This window comes from Rhinoderma darwinii, chromosome 12 (assembly GCF_050947455.1).
Source record: "Rhinoderma darwinii isolate aRhiDar2 chromosome 12, aRhiDar2.hap1, whole genome shotgun sequence".
NCBI lineage: Eukaryota > Metazoa > Chordata > Amphibia > Anura > Rhinodermatidae > Rhinoderma > Rhinoderma darwinii.
The window spans coordinates 71,603,236-71,629,896 of NC_134698.1; the positions used below are offsets into that span (position 1 = coordinate 71,603,236).

The following is a 26,661-nucleotide window of genomic DNA, read 5'->3' on the forward strand; positions in this document are numbered from 1 at the left end:
TTGGCTTTCCGAGAAAAGCCGAGCCGAAACAAAGCGCCACAGCGCTCGCCCAAACACTTCTTCCACATCGTTCTAGTAAACTATGGGGGTCTCCGTGCTCGGACACCCACCAATCAAAACTTTTGACATGTCAAAATTTTTTTGAAAGTTTAGTTACCCGATAATTATACTTTCTATTACTCTCTCTCAGCACTTGTCTCCAACCCGTGACTTTTCAGATGTTGCATGTGCACAACTTCCAGTGTGCCCTAACAGCCACATGCTGAGAGCATGCTGGGAGTTGTAGTTTTGTAACCGCTGGAGAGCCACAGGTAGGAGATCATGCTTTAGAGTAAGCATTTCTCTCATTTGGGGCACAATACAGCCAGGTTCTTGTTTTCTTTTACTATCTGCTTTGGACAACACGTTTTCCTTTGCCCTAATGAGGAATATTGATGTAATGGAGGGGATCTTCCTGGCTCGGGATCCCCACTATTTTAGTCTGTGCAGAGAGCTATAATAAATAGCAATTCTCCCTCTGGTAAACCCAGCTCATATGTGCATTACAAATATAGCCCATATGCTTCACAATGGCCAAGAAATATCAATGAGATATCATTGCCTTATGCCAAATGAGCATGCTCATGGCAAAAATAAATGAACTGTCTGCACTAAAATATCTATAAGAGTAATATCCCCGATTGAGCCAAGACCACAAGCTTCACTTTTTAAATGGATTATCTAGGATTTGAAAGTGGATGGCCTATTCTTAGAATAGGGCACGACCACAGTCAGTATCATACATGATAGGCTTAGATACAGGGCCCCAGCAGTAAGTATCCTTGTACTGACCCTCAGGGACAAATTTGGCATTTTTGGGGCCCCAAGCAAAATTATGTCTTGGGCCTCTAATCAACGACACATGAAGAGTGCCCACACACGGGCCCCCTTGTAGATTGTGCCCGGGTGCCCCCCAAACAAAAAAAAAATACCTTATACTCCCCTAACCCCGTTCCCACGATGAATAGAGCTGTACAGCATCCTCAGTCCTGCAGCCTATGAGATTCTGAGATGGGACGCTTGCGTAGGCCGCCGCGATCCAATGACCTCATCGTGCGGCCTGCGCAGGGATCTTGTCCCAGTGTCTTATAGGCTGCAGGACTAATGTGGCCTCTAGCCAAGTGAATGGCAGAGCAGGGAGCTGATAGCTCCCTGCTCCGCCGTAGTATTCAATTGTATGTGCGTCGTGAGGATGCAGATACAATTAAATGCGGCAGTCACCCGGGGATCCAGACCAAAAATGCCCGGTGCGACGCCACAGGTGAGGAGTCCCCTGGGAACCTATTGTTTTCACTGGAGTTTCCCATTTTAGTAATTATCCAATATATTCTGATTATATAGTTCACAAGTGTACTTACAGTAACATCACTTCTGTTTCTAAGGATTTCATTTCCTAAAATTAAGATCTAGGCAAAGTGAAGTTTCTTCGTTTATGAAGCCGATTTATACCACTCCTCTTAAAACCACAGTAGATTTGCAGCTAAACTTCCTTCATGACAATAATTCTGCAACTAAATGTGTTCTCTTTTCTGCAAATTGTACTACTCTTTTATTGGTAAGAAGCTTAAAGGGGTATTCCCATCACACACCTTTATGGTATACCCACAGTAATTACCATAAATGTCTGATAAATGTAGCTCCCAACTCAGGTACCCGCACTTATGTAGAGAACGGGAGACCCTTGCTCTGCCTGGCGATGAAGCTGCCGCATCCAGGCGGACAATAAATTCAGAATGAACCACTGAGCAGTACCAGCTCTGCTATATTTGTAACTCCCATAGAGAATAGAGTGAGCTAGACCTGTTTGGCCAGTTCTCTATATATACTCTGTCTGAATGCGGCGGCCAATGCTATCTCACCAGGCAGGTTTTGGGAACCCCATTCTTGACATAGATGCGGATACCAGAGCTGGGACGTGTGATGTGAATACCCATAAAAACTAGTGCAGTCAGAAGATAAGTAGCCCGCAAAATATGAACTCACTGGAAGAAATGAAAACTAGAATCTGATCGGTGGTTATAGGCATCTCTTTCCCTTTATGTTTTCACAAATTTTTATACCAGACACTACGTTCTTCAAACCCGTATACATCGCTGAACATCTACAATCTACACAAAAAGTTGAGTTACTTTGGAAAGACATGACATTATTTATCCTGCACCGATCCGGAGTTACAGCCCGTATGCTATAGGACGTATGCTATAGGGACATATGCTATAGGGACGTATCCAGTATTTGAAGTTGGGACTTCTCTGCAAACACTTGATTGTGCGTAAATACTGGACCATTATACATACCCAATAAGACCCAACTCTGCGTGTCTTGGTTGAATTGTCACAGCAGCCCCTTTATTAAACCGTTCTAATAAAGTACATTCAATACAATTCTTTAACCAAGTATACAAATATACGGGAGATTCATTGTTATAAACATAGTAAAGTGAGAGAGAGAGAGGTGTAGCCATTAATTCATAATTCACATCTTTCCTGCCCACCACCATTGGCCCACAGTCACAAACACCACCTTGCGGGCACCAATATGATTCTAGGAGGTTCATTTTCAATGCACTGCATCAATTTTGGGGCCTGAACTCGGTATCCATACCTCCATGGGCTTCCACCTGGTTTCCACCAGACCTAACTTCACTTAACTAAACCCGACTCTTGGCTGCTGTGACAAGGAAATATTATCCCAACACCTATCACCGAGATATCATAATGATAGGTGTGGAGGGTTAGCACTTCACCCACCAGGGCTTGTAAGTACCACCCACACTGTCATTTACCCCTTTCTGCTTATATTTTCGCCAACACTTTTCATCCATTCCTGAGTCTAGGTTTTGTCTTCCTCCGGTCACACTTTCAGCTCTGAAGCCTGCAGAATTGTGAATGCAGATCTGTGGTATAATACAGGCTGTAACTCCTTAAGCAGTACAAGATAAGTAATACAATGTATTTATAAAGTAACTTAACTGTTTAAATAGATTCTTTATGTAAACTGTAAAATGGTGTTAAAAGGTGGGCATACTCTTAAAGATTACTATAGATGGACAGTTTGCCCCAATATGACCCATGCTCTGATGTTTTTAACTATTCTGATGTTGGTTGTCAACAGTGTACAAGTTGCAAGACATCTGCACTAGTGGAAATGACTTTTCCAGTACGTAATTTGTTAAACTGATCGTCTTTGTAAAGACCTTTATTGAAAGAATAAACAAGTCTTAAGAGTCCAAAATATATATTTATTTAAAATATAGAAAGACAAGTATTTGTGCATAAAAGTAAAATAATACGTGCAAAATATAATATAGTAAAAGAAATATAAATGGTAATGTGTGATATAGAAATACAAATTATAATATTCAAGAGAAATCTGCTATAAAAGATAATATAAAATATCTGTAGGAGAATAACAAAATATTAAAGGGACACAATTAAAAAGAAGAAGGTTTAGGCATAAAAGTAAAATAATATGTATTGTGAAAAATATAATATGGTAAAAAAATATGGTAGTGTGATATAGAAATACAATTGTAAAATTCAAGAGATCTGCTTTAAAAGATGATATAAAATAACTGTTGGAGAATAATAAAATATAGCAAAATATTAAAGGGACACTAAATAAAAAAAACAGAACAGCGCCCCTTGACCAGTGTTCCCTTTAAGGTGCGCAGCCGCGCACCATCCACAGTCCGCCCACTCGCTAAACTTTAAAGCCCGCGCACTGTCACAGGCGGATGCAGTGGCGTCGCTAGCTAGAGGGGGCTCCGGTGCTGGCGACAGCCACATTCACTTGTATGTGCGTCCTCAGGACACACATACAAATGAATACTATAGGCTGCAGGTCACGTTAGGCCTGCAGCCTATAAGGCACTGGGAGTCGCGCAGGCTGGCATGATGACATCACATCATCATGCCAGTCTGCGCATGCGTCCCGCCTGAGAGGCAGTGAAGCACCCCGTCTGCCGCGGGAACGGGGCAAGGTAAGTACAATTTTTTTTATTTTTTTTGGTGTGGCGCTGTATACAGGGGGAGGGGGGCTGTGTAGCGCTATATACAAGGGGAGGAGGGGGGCTGTGTAGTGCTATATACAAGGGGAGGAGGGGGGCTGTGTAGTGCTATATACAAGGGGAGGAGGGGGGCTGTGTAGTGCTATATACAAGGGGAGGAGGGGGGCTGTGTAGCGCTATATACAGGGGGAGATGGGGTGCTGTGTAGCACTATATACAAGAGGAGGAGGGGGGCTGTGTAGGGCTATATACAAGAGGAGGAGGGGGGCTGTGTAGGACTATATACAAGGGGAGGAGGGAGCTGTTTAGCACTATATACAGGCGGGAATTGCTGTGTAGCACTATATACAAGGGATGGGGGCTGTTTAGCACTATATACACAAGGGGAGGGGGGCTGTGAAGCACTATACACAAGGGGAAGAGGAGGGCTGTGTAGCACTATATACAAGTGGAGGGGGGAGCTGTTTAACACTATATACAGGCGGGAATTGCTGTGTAGCACTATATACAAGGGGAGGGGGCTGTTTAGCACTATATACACAAGGGGAGGGGGGCTGTGTAGCACTATATACACAAGGGGAAGAGGGGGCTGTGTAGCACTATATACACAAGGGGAAGAGGGGAGCTGTGTAGCGCTATGTACAAGGGGAAAGGGGGCTGTGAAGCACTATATACAGTGGGGAATTGCTGTGCAGCACTATATACAGGGGGTCTGTGTGGCAGTATCTACAGGGGGGTCTGTGTAGAACTATATACAGGGGGAAATTGCTGTGTACCACTATCTACAGGGGGTATGTGTGGCAGTATCTACAGGGGTCTGTGTGGCAGTATCTACAGGGGGTCTGTGTGGCACAATCTACAGGGGCTGTGTGGCAGTATCTACAGGGGGGTCTGTGTAGCACTATATACAGGGGGGAATTTCTGTGTAGCACTATATACAGTGGGGCTGTGTGACGCTATCTACAGGGGCTGTGTGGTGCTCCCTACAGGGGGTCTGTGGCACTATCTACAGGGTGTGCGTGTGCGTCGCTATCTACAGACGGTCTGTGTGGCGCTATCTATAGGGGCAGTGGTGTAATGAAGGATTCTTTCATTGATGCCTATAATTGGTGTTTATAACTGTCTATTTTACTGCTGGACTTGTAATATTATAGTACTTAAAAAAGTAATTTAAAATACGTTTTCTTATTTAGTTGCTATATCCGCATTTACTGGGGGTTTTCCTTTCGATCATCAGATCGTCCACCATTGATGGAGACTTGCCCTGCTCCCTAACTGCCCCGCTCAGGAGCAGCCAAGGCTTAGAGGGAACATTGCCCTTGACCCCTTTTCTACCTTGTCCGGCTCCCTGGCCACTGTCTGCCGAGGTGGTCGGGAATTATGGAAACCGCCTACAGTAGCTACGCGGTTTCCGTAACTCCCATAGAAGTGAATGGGAGTTCCGGAAACAGGGTAGCACAATGAGCTATACTGCTTCCATAGCTCCTGAGTTCCAGAAATGGCACAGCTCCCCATGCTACACTGTTTCCGTAACCCCCCCCCCCCACAACCGCCTCATCAGGCAGTGGCTGGGGTGCAGCAGGATCCAGACAAGATAGGACGGAAGTCAGGGGGCCCCACGCTAGAGAGAGGTGCAGAGGAGGGACCCCCATCAATCAGACATTTATGGCATAGTCCGTCTTCTCTACCCCTTTTGCCTGGCCATTCCTTTTCCCTGCAGCAGTCGCTCCATTCAAATCCATGATCATCCATGTAACACATGGACGCACAAGGACTGCCAGAAAGAGACGCTCTGAAAGAGCGACTTTCTGTTCCCTAATAGGGAATATTATGGATGGAGGTGGTCTTACTGAGACAACCTGTTTATTAATGCTTTAGAAAACCGTAATATAGGAACATTTGGGAAGAACTGCTGTTGTATGTTAGCTGCTCTCCACCTAAAGTGAAGTCACCTTCACAATATGGCTGCTAAGGGGATCCAAATGTCTTTAAGACTTGAATTACGTCATGCAAAACACACAAAGTGAGTCTTGACACACGTTGTTTTAATAGGCACAAATAATTCAATTCTTAATCATAAAGAAAACGTTTCCTGAATGATTGTGGGTCAGCGCCAGAAAAAACGGTTTACCCTGCACTATTACGAAACACAAAGAGTGGACACCGTTTCACAAACTAGGACCGATTTATCAATGTATTTATGCTATTATTTTGGCGTAAATACACTGAAAAATATGGCGTTCATATATGACATCCCTAAAATAATAAGCAACAAAACGATCTACATGGAATAAATGTGAATAGTTGTCTGTGTGGGTGATCTCCATGTTTGATGATTTTAAATACTTTCAGTACTGACATGGTCTTTGAAATCGTCAGGTTCTTTTTTATATGCAAAAAGGCCTTTACATGCCGCCTCCTGGAGGAAGAAAAAAAGTGAAATTAATAATTTTTCTTTAATAGGGTTCTCCACTTTGGACAGTCCCCACTTGTTAGAAGGATCTCTTTACTATAAATTGATCCCAAAGTGCCCCCCCCCTTTCTGGGAACCCAAACCATCATCTCAAAATGGTTGGGGACACCTGGCAGTAAGAGTTTAATTTCCCTGCAGCACCCTCACAGGATAAATGAAGCATTACACAGTGTCTATTCATATCAATGGGATGTCTTTGTAATGCAGGAAAGGACAGGTCCTCCAGAGCGAGAGACACTCATTGTAGTCGCTCTCCACTCTGGCCAAGAGATGAGGATCCTGAACAGAGGACCCCTTCTATTAATAATTTGTAGTATCTGCAGTACCCTAATATATATTTCCCCATTTTCCCTGTATAATATTTTATATAATATAAAATGTAAGTTTTATTTAGTGACTATCCCCATAAAAAGTAATCTTGAAATATTCCAGTTTTCACACTGGGCACTAGAGCACACACAATTGGCTGACACATTTTTTTCTGTAGCTCCCTTTGTCAGCTTTGCTGTATAGATTGGGACAATATGATCAAAGTAATCTCATTATCATTAAAAGGTGTGTGTGTGTGTGTGTGTTCACTCTTATTCAATGAAGTGTTATAAAGCACACACATCTTTCTGCACGGTCTATAGAGGACATTCCCTTTAACTTTATTAGTTCCCATTTTGACTCCTTACCTGATATCTGGGTATTCATGAACAAGTACACCTACTTCCAGTGTAATCGCTTCTAAATCCTGAAGTTGTATGATGTCGGCAATATTGCGGATCACATTGTTCACCCATGTGGCTTCTGACACCTGTGCATCATTTAGCTATAAAAAGGTGTGAAAGTGATTAAAATAATGTTTAAATGATTTCATTTTGTGCAGGAGCCATATTCTATGGAGTCTCCATTTTGTTTTTTTTGTTGTGAATAAGAAAATTATTTGTTCCTTTAAGACAAGTATATTAATGCTGATTTCGTATGTTTATTAAAGTTAGTTATTTTTGGCCTTGGTTCTCATGCGAAACTCAAGGGAAGAAGGAAAGGGGACTGAGATAAGAAGTGCAGACACATTCACATATGTATGGAAATATGTCTCCCCCATCTTACAAGAATATTCTTGCCAAGAAAGATAAGGCCTCCTGCAAACCTTGATGTGTAAAGAATTATAATAATGCATTGAAATATTCTCATTTCCTGAATCAGAGTTATTATCATATTGTAGATGTGTAGGCTTGATTTCAGCCAATCCTTTTCTGAAATCCTATTATTGTACTTGTTTTGATCAATAAAATTTAGAGGAGTATTTTGGGCATACCAGCAGCGTCTGTGTGTTATTCCTCCATCGATATATCGATAAAAAATGATTTGAAACTGGATAAATCACTGGAGGGCGGGTATCGGTTGACATACCCATTACAAATTCCAGTCTAATATATTTTGGCCCATGATTGTGTTAACAGTTTTGGTGCCGAAACCTGGGAGATTGCTCGTCTAATAGCTGTCAATGGAGGCCTGACGGCATTTGCATCAATGAATATCAAAAACCGTCCGGTACATAAGAAGCTTATTCTTACAAAACCTTTGTTCACTCATTCATTGCTGAGGCTAGATCAGCTCTCATGATGTCACATCTCCTGAATGTAGTAATTTATCCAGCAGTATGAGGTATGTTGAAAGCTTTTTGTGTGATGAATGATTGCAGATACGTACGTTATCTTGAGGAGTTGTACGAATGTGTGAATCTTGAGGTTCATTGTATGAGAATTTTTGCCAGCATTGAAACTGTTAAGATTGTGAGAACAGAAGCTGTGAGGAGTGAGCGAGTGACCCCCTCCTGTGGAATGTGATGACCTAGTTAGTGAGGAAAAAGAGAAACTTGTGTAGAAGTAGTGTCCAGCTGTCTGTGTGTAAGATGAGAAAGCTGAATGCTGTGTAGTGAACCTGCAATGAACTATGCTGTTTAGATTTGTGTGTTGTTATAGGTCTGTTATAATTTATTATTTGGCTGTTGTGTAGAAACTGTTAAGGATCAAAGGAAATGCATCCTGTTGCCTGGCTGTTCTGAGATAGTCGAGTGTCAGGGACGCCTGGCTCGGCGTGGTACTATGAGTTCGTAGGTGACACAATCTGTCCGAAGGTAACAGTCTGTCCATAGGTGACAGAAAGGTTGGTTGGATATTCGTAGGTAATAGCTTGTAGTACTTTTAGTACCACAAGGAACTCTCAGGTTAAGTCCTGATAATGGGAAACTCAGAGAGCAGAGCAACAGGGGAAACCTCATAGTGTGATATACAGCCAAATAAATTGTGACAAATAGGGTAAGAAAGATGCTATAACAACTACAAAAAGGGTTCTGTAATAATGGGGTCCTTTGTCAGGATTGTAGTAGTCAAATATATATTAAAGTGCATGTCAGAAGTGTAATAAGTGTGTATGTACCACTACCCAGTGCAATAGGGAAAACTTTGAATGTTGTATTGCGTATATGTTACTAGCACACACTGCCAGATTGACATATTATGTGTAAGGGTCCTTAAAAACCACCAGTTGTATGCATTGTCAGACTGACATAAGGTAGGAATCGGTACAGACTGATTTCTAGCACGCATTTGATAATCCGGCATATAGAGTGTCGTAGTAGTATAACTACCTACACAAATTACAGTGAAGGACATTGGTATTGGCACACACCCAAGGCCCTTAAATCCCCAGATTACAACCCACAGAGTGAATGGTTGAGTGTTGAGGATGAGATATATGTGATCAAATGAGTTGATTGTTTAAAAATTTAGAATGTGACGCGGAGGGGGGCTGTGCAATGTAATATGTGCAGTGTGAAGTCTGAAAGGCAGACTGATATAAGCTTATATATTGAGCATGGACTGATGAGACAAGTGACCACATTATTGCATTGATTTTAGATCCATATTGCATGCTTTCATTCTTAACAGCAGTACTGTGTAACATTTTTAGTGTTTTGTGTATAGGGTAAAAGAGACTGTCACCAGTTTATAACTGCCCTATCTTCTACCTAATCTAATATGCAGTTTAATGTAGATAAGTAATGCGTTTTTTTTTTAAAAAACATTTAGTTGATTCACAAATAACCTAAGTGGCAAGTGATTTGGCTCCAAATATAGTTGCTTTCTACTGGACCATTGTTGTACGATTGTAAGGAAACTCTGGTGGGCCAATCCGACCCCGATTGTACCATTTGAATGCCATTGGTCCTTTTTTTTTTTTTTTCTTTTGGTCATTCTACTAACCCTTGACTTTTGTTATCTCTTTTGTGTATATACATTTTGTTTTTGCACCCTTTGCTCCTAGAGGGGTGTTCGCACAGTTTTCTTACACCTAATAGCTTATCTGTTTAGCTATACCTAATACTTCCTATGATCATATTTTCCAGTACTTACATGGTCAGAACAGAACTGGGTGACGAAATCCACAGTATTGTGCATTTGAGTTGCCAGTGCCTTCTGCTGCTCTATATTGCAGGGGCTGATATGCTGAATTTGTGTTAGATATTCCTTGACTAGGTGCATATGGATCTTATCCACCATAACCTATGGAGAAAATCGAATATTTTTTTAATTGTGGTCTTAGTGTCCGCTTAATTTTTTAACAAATGGTGCATCCCCCACCTCATAGAAGAATTACAGTGGTTGTAATATTTATCAATAAAAAGCTTTTTAAAAGGATAGTACTCTAGATAGCCAAAAGTATGTGAATATTAAACATCAGATCCACATGTGCTTGCTGAACGTTTACTCCCAAAACCCTGAGCATTAGTATAAATGCGTGTATACTATAGCAGTCAAAAGCTAAATTTTTCTGTTACAAAGCTCCAAATCCCCCTGCATAGACCTAGGTAAAATTAGAAATTTTTGCAGTGGCCACTAGGGGGAGCCTGGGAGCTTACTGTTTTATTATTGAGTATGCAATAAGCTGCTGAGCTCCCACTAGTGGTGGCTGAAGGCAGGCAGAACTTTCCAGCCAGAAGAATAATTTTGCTATACTGTACATCTGCTGAGGTTTTTGAGCTCTATATGAAAAAAAATAAAGAACTCTGACTGCTATAAAGATATATTAAATAATACATTTGCAAAACCTTTAATATAAGAGATGCTTCTGGAGAATCTATGTATATATCTCTTATCAGTACATGAGTTATTTTTTATTATATAGTGTCTATATTTAAGGCATTTGTAAGTTGTCTATTGTATATATAATAAATGCCTAATGTCTCTCACCTCGTGACATGCAGCGTCCAATGCAGTAATAGAGGATATATAAGTATTGGCAGTTGTAATGATGTTCAACATTATTTCCTTGCTGTTTAGTCCCTTACACTCACTGATCCTTCTGAAATGAGACTGAGTAAAGAATTTGCTTAATTTTGTATATACAGGGATTAATATACAGATAGGCACATGGCCGCATTACAGTTACTTGTTGTACGGATGTAGTCTGCTCTGGACCCATACTGTACCACTTTGGGCCTCCGATTTGCCCATGGATTTCTTATAAATCTATGAGAAAATATGGAATTTTCCATCGCATGCCATATTACGGACGTATTCTCTCCTAGAAGCAGAGCTTCTTGAGGGGAATATGTTGACTCACAGAGGCACCGTACGATGGCACACAGAGTGCATATGGGTGTGTAATGATTGAAACAGTCACTTTACTGGTGTAAACCTACACAGTGGTCCACAGACACCAACATTGAACAACTAAGGCTTTGTTCACATCTGCGTCAGAAGCTTTGTTAGGAGCCTCCACCACTGATACGGTAAAAAATGCTGGAAAAAACTGCACAGCATGCCGTAAAACAACGGATACTATGACTGGGCAGAAAAAACTGATACGCCTAATGCAGATGTGAACGAAGCCTAAAACAATTCTTCTTTCCTATAAGACACAGGCAATGAGGACAGCAAAAATAGCCATAGACCTTAGATAGTTGGCCGTTATTTCTCCTAACCCACCAATAGATATGCACCGAGCATTCATGTGTACTTAATGGGTAGGGGAGAATAAGCCAGGAAACTCTGGTAGCGGCTTATCTCCCTTGAGAACGAAGGATCAAGCATCTTGAAATCCACCAAACCCCATTCTCCTTTCTTCTGCCGTCGAGACGTCCCCATATATAAGGCCCCATGCACACGACCGTGCCCGCAATCCCGGCCCGCGATTGCGGGCACGGCCGGCCGCTGACTGACAGCCGCATTTTCGGGCCGTGCTCCCATACTAAGTAATTCCCGGAACATTTCCACGGCACTGACACCCTTCCGTAGTGCTACGGAAAGGTGTCAGTGTTCAATGAAAGTGAATGGCTCCGTTTTTGCGGACCGCAATTTCGGTCCGCAAAAACAGAGGTTTTTTGCTGTCGTGTGCATGGGGCCTAATAGATGGTGAGCCAGTCCAATCGAAATTGGCAGCTTCATCTAAAGTGTATTGGTAGTCCCAAAATCATAAATATCACCTATCCACAGGATAAGTGATTGACTGATCGTTGTGGGCCTCACTGCTAGGACCCCCACTGATTGTGAGAACGGGGGTCCCGAACCCCCAGACCCTCCTCACTGTTCGACCACTGTGATAAGGACATTGAATGGAGCGGTGGTCGAGCTGTTTCTATCATTCATTATAGACAGACTTGCAAAGGGGACAGAACTGTAGTATATCTTTTATGTCTGATACTTACTTGTATCTCTTGAAACAAATCCTGCAGAATAATTCTGAACCCTTGATTTTCAATCTCACTGAGGATCGAATAAATATTCTGCTTTATATCTTCAGCAGCACTTGCACCTTCAATAAACACTCTGAGATGAAGAGGGACGACAAAATATATCAACTGACCGCTCTGTAGTAACGTCTCCCGATACAGGCCAACCTATGTTTCCTTCAGGGTACTAGAGAACCTTCCATAGACCATAGATCGTCAACAGATTAAAGAAGTTGTATGGTTTAGACCATTCTAGTTTGACTAGGGCAAGATGAGATGATAGAGGGGTTCCCCTAATCGGGACCCCATTCTACTAGCTTGAGCTCACAGAGTGGACTCTAGTGGACCACCATTGATATAAATAGGGTCATCGATCTCCAGATGTACTAATCATATTGAAACAGCCAGAAAACTCTTGTATAGATGGTACCTCACCCCGGAGAAACTTCATAAATTTTACGAAGAATCAAAAGAGTGTTGGAGATGTAGTAATACAGGCACTATGTTGCACATCTGGTGGAAGTGTCCACATATCCTGGAAGTGTGGAGAAAAATGGGTCGTTTTCTGTCAAATATATGTGGATACCCAATTATCCTAGATGCCCCATTATGCTTGTTGGCAATTGGTGCCGACAAGTATGATCGCACTCACAGAGCAGTTATCCTACACACTATTATAGTGACTAGATTCAAAATAGCAAAATACTGGAAAACCAATAAAATCCCATCCTTGTCAGAAATTATTCAGGGAATAAACAACAACTGCTGGTTTGAATCTATGATCGCCTCTTCCTTAAATAAAAAAAGCTCATTTGACAACATGTGGGATGTTTGGACCTCCAGCCAGTATTGTAATGCGATACACTAGATTTATGGATATTCACACATACAAACCATATATTATTGTGCAAAAATACCATTGAGACTCCCTGATGTATTCCCTTACATATTGTTTTATTGTTCATAATGATTTATTGTACACAAAGCTATGATATTGTACTGATACCTTTGTTATGTTAAGTTATGTAAATTTATTTCTATTTTTACTATGTTAAGTTTTGTAAGTAAGCTTAGTTCCTGCTTACTTGTATGTTCGATTTGAAAAACTCAATAAAAACAAATGTGATAAAAAAAAAAGATATAAATAGGGATCCCATAAAGCTTCATGTACTCGGCATGTGCCCGTTCCTTCTAATTAATTTTGCTTTTTGGACCCAATTTTTTAAAGTGGTTGTCCAAACTACACAACACCTAGCGTCATATATCAAAATGTGTGTCCTCAACATCCTTACCTGAAGTTATGGCAGCAGTTCATGTTGGCAAAGATTATTTCCCTGAAATGAGACTTTGATTTGTTCTTTTTATGATAGTTTGTAAATGATGTTTTATATCTAAAACACAAAGGTTACAACGTATCACTGGATGATAAAAAGCAATTTATCTTCTTAGAACAGAGATAAATATCCTTAGTCATTCATAGTAAACAAAGGCTACGTTGTGAAAATCACATAGAAGCCGCTTTAAACCCTAACGTTATAGCCTTAAAGGGGGATTCCGGTAGTCAAAAGTTTTTGAGATTTTCCCAGGATGACGGGACCACATAGTTTACTAAAAGTGGCCGTGACCCCTCCAATGTTTACTCAGGTACAGCAGCTCATAAAACTGCTCAAGTGAATGGGGCTAAGCTGCAGTACCAGGCACAGTTGCACATTTTGGACGCTGTCTACAGTATATGCTATAAATGTCTGATAGGGGAGGCCCCCACCTCCGTTCTGCCAGGTGAGGAAGCTGCTGCTTCCAGAGATAATTGTTAAAAAGGGCTTCGTTACATTAGACAAGAACATCCCTTTTTTTTTCCATTTATTTTTCTATAAATGGTGCCTCCTTTTGTTTATGGACTGTCTGGTATTGCGGCTCAGCCCCATTCATGTCCATAGCCCATAGACAAAGGTGCCAATATTTCAGGGGGAAAAACAAACAAACCCTATTTTCTAATTTCATACAACCTTTTTAAAGGGTAACTAAACTTTTAGAAAACTTTTGTCGTGTAAGGGCTTATTCACACGAGTGGGTGTCAGTTTTTCACGACCGATTTGCACCTGTGCGAGACCCGATTTCACAGATCCCTGATAGACTTGAGTCTTAGCGGAATCTGTGAAAATGGGCAAAAATAGGACGTCCTATTTTTTTCACTGGCCATTCACAGAGTATGTTAAAAAAAAACAAAAAGGGCGTGTGACTAGCCCCATAGAATTACATTTATTTTAATACAGCCGTGTGATGGCCGTTAAAAATAATGACCATCACACAGCTGATTTATCCTGTATGTGTGAATAAGACCTTATAGTGACATGTCAGAAGTTTTGATCGGTGGTGGTCCAAGCACTGAGACCCCCACTGATCGCTAAAACAGGGCGGCAAAAGCGCTCAGTGGGTGCTGTGCCGCTTCGTTTCTGATCGGCTTTCTTCAGAGCAGTGTACGAGCCGGCTATCCGGCACGTCGCTTACTTGAGTGCTTCTGCCACTCCGTTTTAGCGAATGGTGGGGGTCTCAGTGCTCGGACTCCCACCAATCTAAACTTCTGACATGTGACTATGACATGTGAAAAGTTTTTTTAAAAAGTTTAGTTACCCTTTAAGGCGTCTCTAAAAGACATTCTAGGGGAGAGTGACGACAATGTAGTGTTCACAATCTTCTGAGGTTGCCTATTACCCACATAGAAGACTCTCATTAACAATGTATTCGTGGTTGTCCGGACAGTGTGTGCTACATATCTTAAAATTCTAAATTTTACCTTTTGAGGAATTTTAGGAATTCATTTGCCAGGATCGGTGTCACTTTGTCTACAAAATCATCTGATATTTCCTTTGCGGACTTGATTCCACTGTCATAGATCTGTTGAAAATTCTTTATTTATCTCCAATGTACAAAAATAAATGGGTTCTACTGGGCACAGGACATGACTACAATTTTGTAGAATATAATATTCGCACCTTGATGTAAATAATACTTGGGAATAAGACTTTGCATAAACTGTATAGTCGTAGATGTAGACATAACTTGGGTATATTTGGGCATATAGAGCCCCAATGCAAAATTTGCAACAATTGGCTACAAACTCTAGTTATGCCCCAGTGTGGCTATAGATTGCCGATATAAACCATTACATTATGAGCACTAAGATTCCAGTTGTGTTGTCTGACTGTCCAGTGGGGTCTATGTTTAGTACCAGTTTTAAATCCCCAAAAATTAGTTTTTACCTCAAGGATGTCTACAGATAACTCAGAATTACAAATTGACCCTATCTTCACTGGTTGGCGTCCCTCCATCCAGTGTTTCTCTTCCACTTCTAATGCGTTGGTCATCCATTGCTCCAGTAGTCCCTTGTAAAAATAATTTATTAATAAATTATTTGCAAACTATGCTAGAAAAAAAAAACAGAAGACCAAAAACTCTAAGCAGTAATGGTAAACTATCAAGATCTATCAGTTTTAATTCACTTTTCCTAGCAACCCCATGTCCCCCTGCCTCGGTGACCACCATTTCCGAACATGTAGGAACAAATACAGGAGTAGTCACAGATGTTTTATGTGCCTTACGTGGCACTCCCTCTCAATGCTGCACGTTCTTGATTTATCTTTTCCCCGCTAAATAACAGCTTGACAATATAGAATCCAATTAAGCAAAACGTGAACCGGAAGGATTGTACAGTTTGTACTATCTATTGATTATGAGGCTGGGGGGGGGGGGGCTAAATCAATGAAAAATAGTGAAGAGCTTAAAGGGGTTGTTCAAGATTGGGAAAAAAGGAAATCATTTTTTCCCAATCTCGTGAGATCACGCTGTGCTGTCACTTACTCCCACATTAACTTTACCGAAGTGTCTTGGGAGTGAATAGACATTCCCTCCAGCCAGGATACGATGTCTATTCACACTCCTGACACTTCGGTAAAGTTTCTGTGGGGTAGGTAGGAGATAGGGCACTTATAAACTGGTGACAGAGCCTCTTTAAGGATAGGCACACTAGCATTATACAATATACATGAAATGGACTCACCTCTTGATAAAGCATATACATGCGTTCAAGACCATGTATCTTTTCTGGAGGTAGGAGTTCTCCCAGTTCAGCCGTATTTATGTGGCCGATCAGAGCTGGGTCCCTCAGGATACTGTTCAACAGAAGGGAAACAGCCATTGATATTAGAAAATCTATCTTCCTTTGACCATTCCTTTGGTTACACTTTATACACATGTAAGAGTGTCACAATGTAATATCACTTTCACTAGTATAATGTGCACGCAAAGCATTGCACCATACAGTACTAACAGGTGTAGGAAAACCCAGAATGCATCATACAGTGTTACTTTATGTAGACCTAAAGGCGTGTAATGATACCCTGTAAATGAACAATTGGTTTGTACCTTTTTTTATATTAAAGCTGGCCGAGCAAACAGATGACCGTCTGGGGTTTCTAAAGCTAGACCTGTGGCGATCAGGTGTTATCGATGAGCCATGCATTTTCCCCACAGCGGCCACTGTGGTGGAAATGTGGTATTACATGCCAGCCATCCAAATGTTGGATTACATGGACGGGCTGGATCCACTAGACCAGGAGCTGCTCTTACTCCCCGTTCTATCTCAAATAAGGGGATCCCAAGTAAAGGACCCCCTTCTATGATATCCACATAGGAATATGGACAGGCGTTGTCTTCATGAGACAACCACTTTAACTGAAGCCAAAATTGTTGGAGAGTTCTAAAGAGTTCCCTGGCTCCTTCACTTGAAGGGTATTGGTTATCGTCTGATTTCGAGTTGGTAGAGGGTGTAAATCCCATTAACACTAGAACTTACTTGGGATACGTTGTTTTTATCCAGCTCAATAGACTGTGGATGTCTGTGATATAAAGCTCATACTCTGTAACGAGACTTATTTCATTCTGAAGCAGCTGGTGATACTGTTGAGCATATATATTGCATACGTCGAATTCTTCTGGGTAATAAGGTTTTATGTTTTTTATGACGTGGGTTAGATCCTTTTTCAAAGCCTTTCCCAGAGTTGTTAATACTTGGGACAAACAGGAGCCTGGAGCATCCCTTGAAAATTTTGGCAATTTATTAACCCGTTCAACAACAGATGAGGCAACACACTCTTTCCATTTGGTATTCCATTGCCGTGATGGTCTTCTGTCTTCATGTTCTTGCTCTACTATAGCTTGGACAGCATTCATTAGCTCATTTCCTTTCTTATTAGAAATTGAATCTTTAATGACTCTGAAAACTCTTCTCTCCGATTCTCCATGAAGAGACTCCATCTCATTTCTTATCTCATTGTCTATGGAGCCACCAGTGTTCATCTCCTTCTCCATAACGTTCAGTTGTTTGGTTTCATCCAAAAGTGTCTCCTCTTCAATCTGCTCATCATATTTGTCAATAACTGGAAAACAATATCATGATTGTAGATTAAATTGTAAGATTGGGATTTGGCAGATTACATTTTTGGTTAACAAAAAAAAAGTATATCCAGTATTTAATCAATCTAGCTTGTGCACCGATCAGCCATAACATTAAAACCACTGATAGGTGAAATGATTAACATGGATTATCTGGTTACAATGGCTGAGCAGTGTATATAATCTATCTCCGTTTATCTATATCTTTGTATCTACAGATGTAGTACAGCTGAGATTGGTTTTCAGCACTTTTCAAAAACGCATCACATTTATGAAGACTAGCGTTTTTGCGCGAGCCTAATTAAAGGAGGTAGGCTTAATGATTTGCGCCATATTTATTAGAAGGTTAAGATTTCTTAATTAATTTTGGCACGTTTTGACCTGTCACACAAGCCAAAGATCAAATCTATGACCACTATAAACAGGCATATTTTTGCCCTAGAATTGTGCATCTTTTTCATGTTTTTCACTTATTCACATTCGTATGAATGGGCCCTAACGTCCGTGTGATGTGCATGGAAATCACACGCACCACACGGACCCATTGATTTTAATGGGGCCGTTCACACGTGTGAGTTTTCACGCAGCGAGAGTCCGCTGCGTGAAACTTACTGCATGTCCTATATTGGTACGTTTTCGCGCACCTACGCGCCCATTGAAGTCAATGGGTGCGTGAAAACCACACACCGCACACAGATGGACATCATCCTCTTCATTGTTTACATGGCTCATCTCCGGGTTCGTACTTGCCTGTGCCGTTAATTTGTAATGGCCGTACAAGGTATTGCACAACTTTTCCACTCAAGTAAATAGGACAGTGGTGCCAGTCGGACTCCCACAGATTTTATATTGATGACCTAAGGACAGACCGTCATCTTTATAAACCTGGATAACCCCATTAAGAAGTCTCCTTGAAGACCACGTCAACTTTTCTCATCACTTTGCAAATTCTGCGAATGATGTCTCTCGGTTTACGTTTTACATCAAATTTGTCACGTTTGTGGGGTTTGATTTGGCACAGTTTTTTATGGCAAAAACTGGCAGAAGCTGCTTAGTAAATGTTGACCAACGTGTTTTCTATGGTTTCTATGGTGTTTCATAGGACTAGGGATAAATTGACAAATCCACAAATGAAAAAGCGTTTAATGAAAAATTCTAGTCTGGAATTCTTAAATCTATCAATTCGGCGAATCGCTGTTTAACATAAGACATATTATAACGTAGCAGTGGCGCCTGGGAATATATCGCATTTCGTGCTACATTGAATTCTGCAGCATCTTTAGTGGAGACAATTGTGACTTGATATACAAACTTACTATCCTCGTCTGCTACATTTATACCAGGAAGCAATGGTGGCATCTCACTTTTATTGGATTTCTCCTTTTTATGTAATAATTTCATCTCCAGGTTTACTAAAAATAGAACAAAAATTGGATATTATTTTAGATATAATTATGACTATACATAATATATGGAAATCTTATCAGCGTTACCTTTGAACAGTGGCGTTATGAGCTTGGCAAAATGTTTTTTAATTTTATTCTTGATTTTAAATTTCTTTTTCTCTTTTTTATTTTCATTCCCATTTTGTTCATTTTTATTATCTGGAGTATTTTTTTCATTGTCTCCACTTATTTTGTCTTGGTCAGTCGGCACCTCCTCAGATCCCTTCATTTCTCTTCCTGTCAAGGTAAAAAGTTAGTACAATTATGCTCACATTACATACCAGCTGCTGCAGAAACATCACCATTTAGATAGAATTCCTTCAACGAAATCTGCCGCGTGTGACTGCAGCCTTATTACATCTCTGTTGGAAACTATCGAACAATAGTATTTTTAAAGGGGCAGCAGAGCCCCATGTACCTCCAGAATGACTGGTTTGGGAATACTGTTATATACTAATCCTGCAAATTGTAATAAAAAAAAGAGGTGTAAAGGTAGCAAAAAGGTGTAGATTTGAGAAGATTAAGGACTGGAAAACTTTAAATAATCTTAATGAATGCTCTAAATCTTATACTTAATTTTAATATGAGTGATTCTGATTAACAATATATAATAATCATTTATGAAAAGATTTGAGAGAATTAGTTAATAATTCCATAACAATGTTCTAATCTAACATAAAAAAAATCTAATGATATAAAATAAGGGGGAAATACTTACTAGAGGATCTGCAGCTCTGGCAGTGAACTTGAAACTAAACTCCGTGCAGAAATCTATAAAGATACAGCGGTTACACCCACTACTCGCCCTCCCACGTCCTCAGATGTCGAAATCTATCCAGAAGTCCCTATAACGGGGAATTCCTTTCAATTCTGTTATAAAAATAATAAGCATTACTTAATAACTAAACTGTGCGAAAAACACGTCCAATGTATCCATTTCAAGTTAATACTTGTACGTTATCTATCTCTCTATCTCTCTCGTCTGTGTCTCTCTCGTCTGTCTCTCTCTCTCATCTCTCTCTCTCGTCTCTCTCACCTGTAACTCGTCTCTCTCTCTCTCACCTGTCACTCGTCTCTCTCTCACCTGTCACTCGTCTCTCTCTCTCTCACCTGTCTCTCTCTCTCTCGCCTGTCACTCGTGTCTCTCTCACCTGTCTCTCTCTCGCCTGTCTCTCTCTCGCCTGTCACTCGTCTCTCTCTCTCTCTTGCCTGTGACTCGTCTCTCTCTCTCTTGCCTGTCACTCGTCTCTCTCTCTCGCGCTCACCTGTCACTCGTCTCTCTCTCTCGCCTGTCTCTCTCTCACCTGTCACTCGTCTCTCTCTCTCTCTCTCGCCTGTCTTTCTCTCTCGCCTGTCTTTCTCTCTCTCGCCTGTCTCTCTCTCTCACGCCTGTCTCTCTCTCTCGCCTGTCTCTCTCTCTCTCGCCTGTCTCACTCTCTCGCCTGTCTCTCTCTCTCACCTGTCTCTCTCTCTCGCCTGTCTCTCTCTCTCTCGCCTGTCTCTCTCTCTCTCTCTCGCCTGTCTCTCTCTCGCCTCTCTCTCACCTGTCTCTCTCTCTCGCCTGTCACTCGTCTCGCTCGCTCGCCTGTCACTCGTCTCTCTCTCTCTCGCTCACCTGTCACTCGTCTCTCTCTCACCTGTCACTCGTCTCTCTCTCTCTCACCTGTCACTCGTCTCTCTCTCTCACCTGTCACTCGTCTCTCTCTCTCTCACCTGTCACTCGTCTCTCTCTCTCTCACCTGTCACTCGTCCGTCTCTCTCTCTCGCGCTCACCTGTCACTCGTCTCTCGCGCTCACCTGTCACTCGTCTCTCGCGCTCACCTGTCACTCGTCTCTCGCGCTCACCTGTCACTCGTCTCTCGCGCTCACCTGTCACTCGTCTCTCTCGCTCACCTGTCACTCGTCTCTCTCGCTCACCTGTCACTCGTCTCTCTCACCTGTCACTCGTCTCTCGCTCACCTGTCACTCGTCTCTCTCTCACGCTCACCTGTCACTCGTCTCTCGCGCTCACCTGTCACTCGTCTCTCTCGCTCACCTGTCACTCGTCTCTCTCACCTGTCACTCGTCTCTCTCTCACCTGTCACTCGTCTCTCTCGCTCACCTGTCACTCGTCTCTCTCTCGCTCACCTGTCACTCGTCTCTCTCTCGCTCACCTGTCACTCATCTCTCTCTCGCTCACCTGTCACTCCTCTCTCTCTCTCTCACCTGTCACTCGTGTCTCTCTCTTTCACCTGTCACTCGTCTCTCTCTCTCTCTCACCTGTCACTCGTCTCTCTCTCTCTCTCTCCTGTCACTCGTCTCTCTCTCTCTCTCACCTGTCACTCGTCTCTCTCTCTCACCTGTCACTCGTGTCTCTCTCTCACCTGTCACTCGTGTCTCTCTCTCACCTGTCACTCGTGTCTCTCTCACCTGTCACTCGTCTGTCTCTCTCTCACCTGTTACTCGTCTGTCTCTCTCTCACCTGTCACTCGTCTGTCTCTGTGTCTCTCTTTCTGTCTCATTTGTGTCTGTCTCCACAGCAAAACTACAAAGAAATTGACTTTGATTAAATCAAAATACAAAAATATCTGCAGCAGATGCTGGAAATTGTGTTCTTAAAGGTCCTTTTACATGGGACAATTATCGGGCAGACGAGTGTTCACAAAATACTCATTGCCGATAATTGCCGTGTGTGAACAGGGCAGTGATCCGCCGATGAACAACCAAATGCTCGTTCATCGACTGATTGATTGTATAGTTTTATATGCATAAACTTTTATCGTTGTCAGCAGCACATCGCTGTATAAACAGGAGACATGCGGCCGACATGATGGTAAAGTATGGGGACAAGCGAACCGAGTAATGACCGTTCGTCCCCATATATAGCTCCTTGTGAAAGGAGCAAACGAGCGCCGATCAACAAGCTGTCTCTTCGATCGGCGCTCATTTACACGGCCCACATCGGATCGTATAATATCACCTTTACTGCTGGATTAAGAACTCCAATATAACTTATTCTAAAAAAAATTCTAAAAAAGGCGTGGTATCCAAGATAAATGTAAGGATATTCATAGAAGTTTGTGGGGGAGGGGCTTTAGCAAATGACTCTTGACTGGTTCATTCCTTCATTCGTACCTGGTCCGGTTGAATCGCCTTTCACGATGACCCTGAGTTGGCTCGCTGGTTTATCCGAATTGGCCAATGTCCAACAGAGTCTGCGGTATGGGATTTCTGCTGCTAACCTGACCACGGGTTACTGGAGTGGGGTTTGTGTTTCATACTTTCTTACCTCTTGGTGTTTATCCCTTTTTTTTTTTTTTTATTGTTGTCTGTTCAGCAAACTCAAGTGGAAATTACCTCCTACCTGAGGAGGCTTTATGGCGTTGTTGTACTGGTGATGCAGCCCCTTTCGATCTGTGGGATGGCGAAATTTGTAAATATACTGACTTCAGATGCCTTTGTTTCACATCTCGACTTCTGTATTCTGAATATATGCCTATACAATTCTGGAGCATCCTTTCCTTAGAATTTTATATTCCGTTCCTTTGTTATTCCTCCTAGAAATATATGAATAAAGTGACAGCTGGGTGTTAGCCTGTGTAGGGACACACCCCCAACTGGTGACCATGTCCAATCAGAGCTTATATTTTAGGAGGAATAACAGAGGAATGGCACAAGGCAGAGTTATAAGAAAAGATGTTTGAGTTTTTATTTAATGGGGGATACAAGTATTTTCTAAAATAGACCTGTCAGGAGATCCGACACGTCCTCTTTAAGTACTTTATTGGACAGTAGTGTCTCAAACACGAAGTTGCTTCCACTGTAACGTGGTGCCTATTGGCCAAATACGTAATTTAATTGTCCTCTGACACATTATCTCATATGCTGCTTCATTTCATGAGTTAGGTTTGTGTGAGACGACACAGGAGAACGCTGCAGATGTCCAGGCGTTCATGGGGGACGGGACGGGACAGGATGGGACATACAAACTCCCTGTAGATATTTCCCTGGTCAGTTTCAACCGCAGGACTATCGTTGCAAGGTTGTTGTCAAACTACAATTCCCAGCATGTGCTAAAAGCCACAGACAGCCAGGGCATGCTGGGAGTTGTAGTCTCCCAGCACCTGGAGAAGCACACGTTGGAAGCTACTACCTTAGATGGATGGGTGCAGCGCACACAGCGTCAATAAACCCACACCAACATGATAAAATTCTAGAAACGCTGCTTTACAATGGCAAAGTACATGCACCGTTACTCTGTGAACTACGGATATTGATTTTTCTCTTGTATAAAATGTAATGGCTTTTTCCAAGATGGAAAGTGAAAGTATCTAAAGATTAAGTCATGTAAATCAACAGGAAATGTTGATTTTTGCAAACATGGCAACGCTTAGTTTACTGATTAACCTTCACGAAGCCGCGTTCCCGTTAAATAAACATATCCCCATCCCCCCAACTAGAGACTGACTGTCTTTTACTACATATTCCCTTGGCTGTGGTTGATGTTCTCCAAAATATTCTTATTGCAAGGCTGGGGCTTTCCAGACTTTTTTATTTGTAGTGAGCAATTTAAAGTGGTTGTCCAGTTTGGGGGCTATCGTTTTATACCAATGACCTATCCTCAGGATAGGTCATCAGTATATGATCGTGGGGGTCCGACGACCAGACCCTGCACCGATCAGCTGTTCCAGCTGATGGAAGTTATGCAGGGGTCGGTGTCAGAAGCAGATGGCTCTATACACTGTATAACGGCCGTACGGCAGCTCTGCTCCTATTCACTTACCGGAGTGGTCGGTGCCATCTGCTTCCGACACCTGGATGCAACCAGAACAGCTGATCGGTGTGCGGTCCGGGTGTTGGACCCCTGCCGATCATATGCTGATGACCACTCCTGTGGATAGGTCAGTAGTATAAAACCAGCTCTGAGCCTGGACAACACTTCACTGTCCTTAGAAATGCATTAGGCCAGGGCTAAACACACAAAAAAACAAAACGCTGTGATAAATTGCGGGCTATAGAAATGCATGGAGTAGCTTTGAAAACCTCTTTAAAGTCGTGCCAGACAAGTGTGTAGCTGAGAAATCCCAGCATGTAGTGGTTAAAAAAAAAAAAAAAAAGTCCTGGCAAATCGCTCGAATGGAGCAATTTTGAAGATATTTTCAACTACTCCATGCATTCCTATGGACAGCGATAACTATTATTGTGAGGCAGAGCTCCCTCTAGTGGAAGGCTAAAGTGTGACAGCTAGAGTAGAATAGAGATGGATTTGTAATAAGCTATAATTTCTGAAATGGCAGGTTACCATCAATACAGCTGCAACTCCATTCAGGGAAAGCTGGGTGTCAAAACGTGCGCATGTTAATGTCATCCATGTTGGTTGTCACCCAGCTTGAAATAGACATGACTAAGAAATGGCTCAATAGGAAAAAAAAATCTACAAGATAGAAGAGAACTCCAGGAGCCATTGAGAACATGTATATTTGAAGGAGTCAGTTGACTTGTCCGGGATTCAATAAAAAAAATAATAAGTTTGCTAGTTTTCCCAGAAACAGTGCCCCTCATGTACATAGGCAGTGTCCAGTATTGCAACTCTGCCCCTTTGATAATGGATCTTCCATTAACTTGGATCTTGTGACTGTGTATATTCATGAGAAGTGACGGGACTGGCACCAATCTACCTGTCTAAGCCAATGTAGGTATCCGACATCTGTTGTCCACAGCTTTTTGATGTCACCCAATATCAAACTATTTAAATAAGGCTAGGGCGCCGAGAAACAGTCAGCAAGTTGTGGTAAAATCACAGGGTTAATACGACCATGCTGTAACCTCAATGTTACCCTGAGGAAAGTGGTGCAAGTGACATTGCAACTATCCCAAAACCGCCAACCGTGTCAGATCTTTTTGTGACGGCTGCAAGGTCTCCTGCGACTTAATTCTATTCGGAAACGTTGAGGTTGCGTCAATCTATTTTTTTACCGTGTCTCATGGGCAGTGCTGTGTCGCTATGGAGTCCTAGTCTTAGGCATCATGCACGAGTCTTGTACAGATCCTGTATGGAGGTACACGGAGTTCTGTATAATGGAGTTGTAGGCACTTTGTGTAGTGTCGTATACCTCGCTGTCGTGGGAATATGCAGGAAAAGCCTTAGGCAATATTCCAAGTTTTGGGACTTCCATCACAGAATCCGTCAAATTTGACGGGAAAAATGCTGCAATTAATGCTATTTTTCTGGTCAAAACGACAGACACTTCAGTGGAACCAGACAGACCCCATCGTAAGCCAATAAGACTCTAATATAAGTTAACTGAAACCACAATGCAAGTGTGAACAGAGCCTAAAGTCCCTTTTACACTGGGCGATTATCAGGCAGACGAGGGTTCATATAACGCTCTTTGCCGATAATTGCCCTGTGTAAACAGGGGAACGATCCGCAGATGAACGAGCAAACGCTCAATCATCTGCTGGTTGTATCGTTTAAGTAAAAGATTATCGTTGTTGGCAGCACATCTTGGTGTGTAAACAGAGAGGCGCTGCCGACATAATGGATGGGGACGAGTGATCGGAGTAACATCTGCTCGTCCCCAACCATAGCTCTGTGTGATAGGAGCAAACGAGCGCCGATCAACGATGTTTCGTTGATCGGCGCTCACTGCACCGGCCTATTGTCGGCTGGTATAAAATGCCCTTTAAAGGGGTTTTCCGAACATTTTATTGTGGCCTATTCGTAGGATAGGTCACCAATATCAGATCAGTGGAGGTCCTACTTCCGGCACCCCTCTCGATCAGCTGATTGATGGGGACGTAGGGTTAGTCACCACAGCCTCTTCAGTGTTTACCAGGCAAAGCACCGTACACACAATTAGTGGCTGTGCCTGGGATTGCAACTCTGTCCCATTCACTTAAATGGGACTGGAACTGCAATCCCAGGGACAGCCGCTCAGGATGTGTATGACTTTGTGCCCTTAAACTGTTGAAAGGCCACAACTACTAACGCCTTGGCCCCATCAATAAGCTGATCGGTGAAGGTGCCGGGAGTCGGACCTCCACTGATCTGATATTGATGACCCATCTCAAGGAAAGGCCATCAATAAAACATGTCCGGACAACCTCTTTAATATGAAATCTGAGGCATACCGAGGAGCAGTACGAGCCCATACACTTCTATGGGTGTTATAATTACAGCTTCGTACAACTCTGATATTTTGTGGAGCTGTAGAACTTGTATAGCGTGAGGCGTTGTAGTCCTCTTATGACCATGGATGGCTTTACTTAGATATCCCATAGATGCGCACCCTTCAGTCCATTGAAATAAAGGAGTTTCCCTATTAGAATGTCCCAATGACTGCATCGGTGGTGGTCCCAGCCCTTGATCCTCCTACACCTCATTTTTTAGGACATGTCAGAATATATTTAAAACTTGAAACCCCTTCATTTTAAAAATAACAAAATACCAACATGTGTGCAAGAAAATGAGACCGCCAACATCCAAAAATATTATTTATTAATATAGATCAATAAAAATATAGAAGTAAAATGTACATGG

At 42.1% G+C, this 26,661-nt stretch overlaps 1 protein-coding gene across 1 annotated transcript; it reads right to left on the reverse strand.

Moving 5' to 3' along the window:
• Nucleotides 1-3,469: 3,469 nt before the first annotated feature.
• On the reverse strand, nt 3,470-19,370 carry LOC142665338 (tumor necrosis factor alpha-induced protein 2-like). Its single transcript, XM_075845021.1, has 12 exons — nt 19,188-19,370; nt 19,011-19,106; nt 17,096-17,678; nt 16,301-16,412; nt 15,504-15,626; nt 15,038-15,138; nt 13,536-13,634; nt 12,220-12,340; nt 10,763-10,885; nt 9,926-10,075; nt 7,199-7,335; nt 3,470-6,467 (listed from the first exon to the last, which is right to left on the reverse strand). Exons 1-12 carry the CDS (start codon nt 19,366-19,368, stop codon nt 6,305-6,307), a joined length of 1,989 nt encoding a protein of 662 aa, XP_075701136.1. The 5' UTR covers nt 19,369-19,370; the 3' UTR covers nt 3,470-6,304.
• Between the last annotated feature and the right edge of the window lie 7,291 nt (nt 19,371-26,661).

What these genes read in the sequence shown, in the direction of transcription:
- LOC142665338 (XM_075845021.1), bottom strand. Translation starts at nt 19,368, where the DNA reads ATGAAGGGATCTGAGGAGGTGCCGACTGACCAAGACAAAATAAGTGGA. An exon ending in ATAAAAACAACGTATCCCAA is followed by an intron (nt 16,413 to 17,095) that starts GTAAGTTCTAGT and finishes TCTGTTGAACAG; the next exon opens with TATCCTGAGGGACCCAGCTC. An exon ending in CCCAGTTCTGTTCTGACCAT is followed by an intron (nt 7,336 to 9,925) that starts GTAAGTACTGGA and finishes ACCTTTTTATAG; the next exon opens with CTAAATGATGCACAGGTGTC.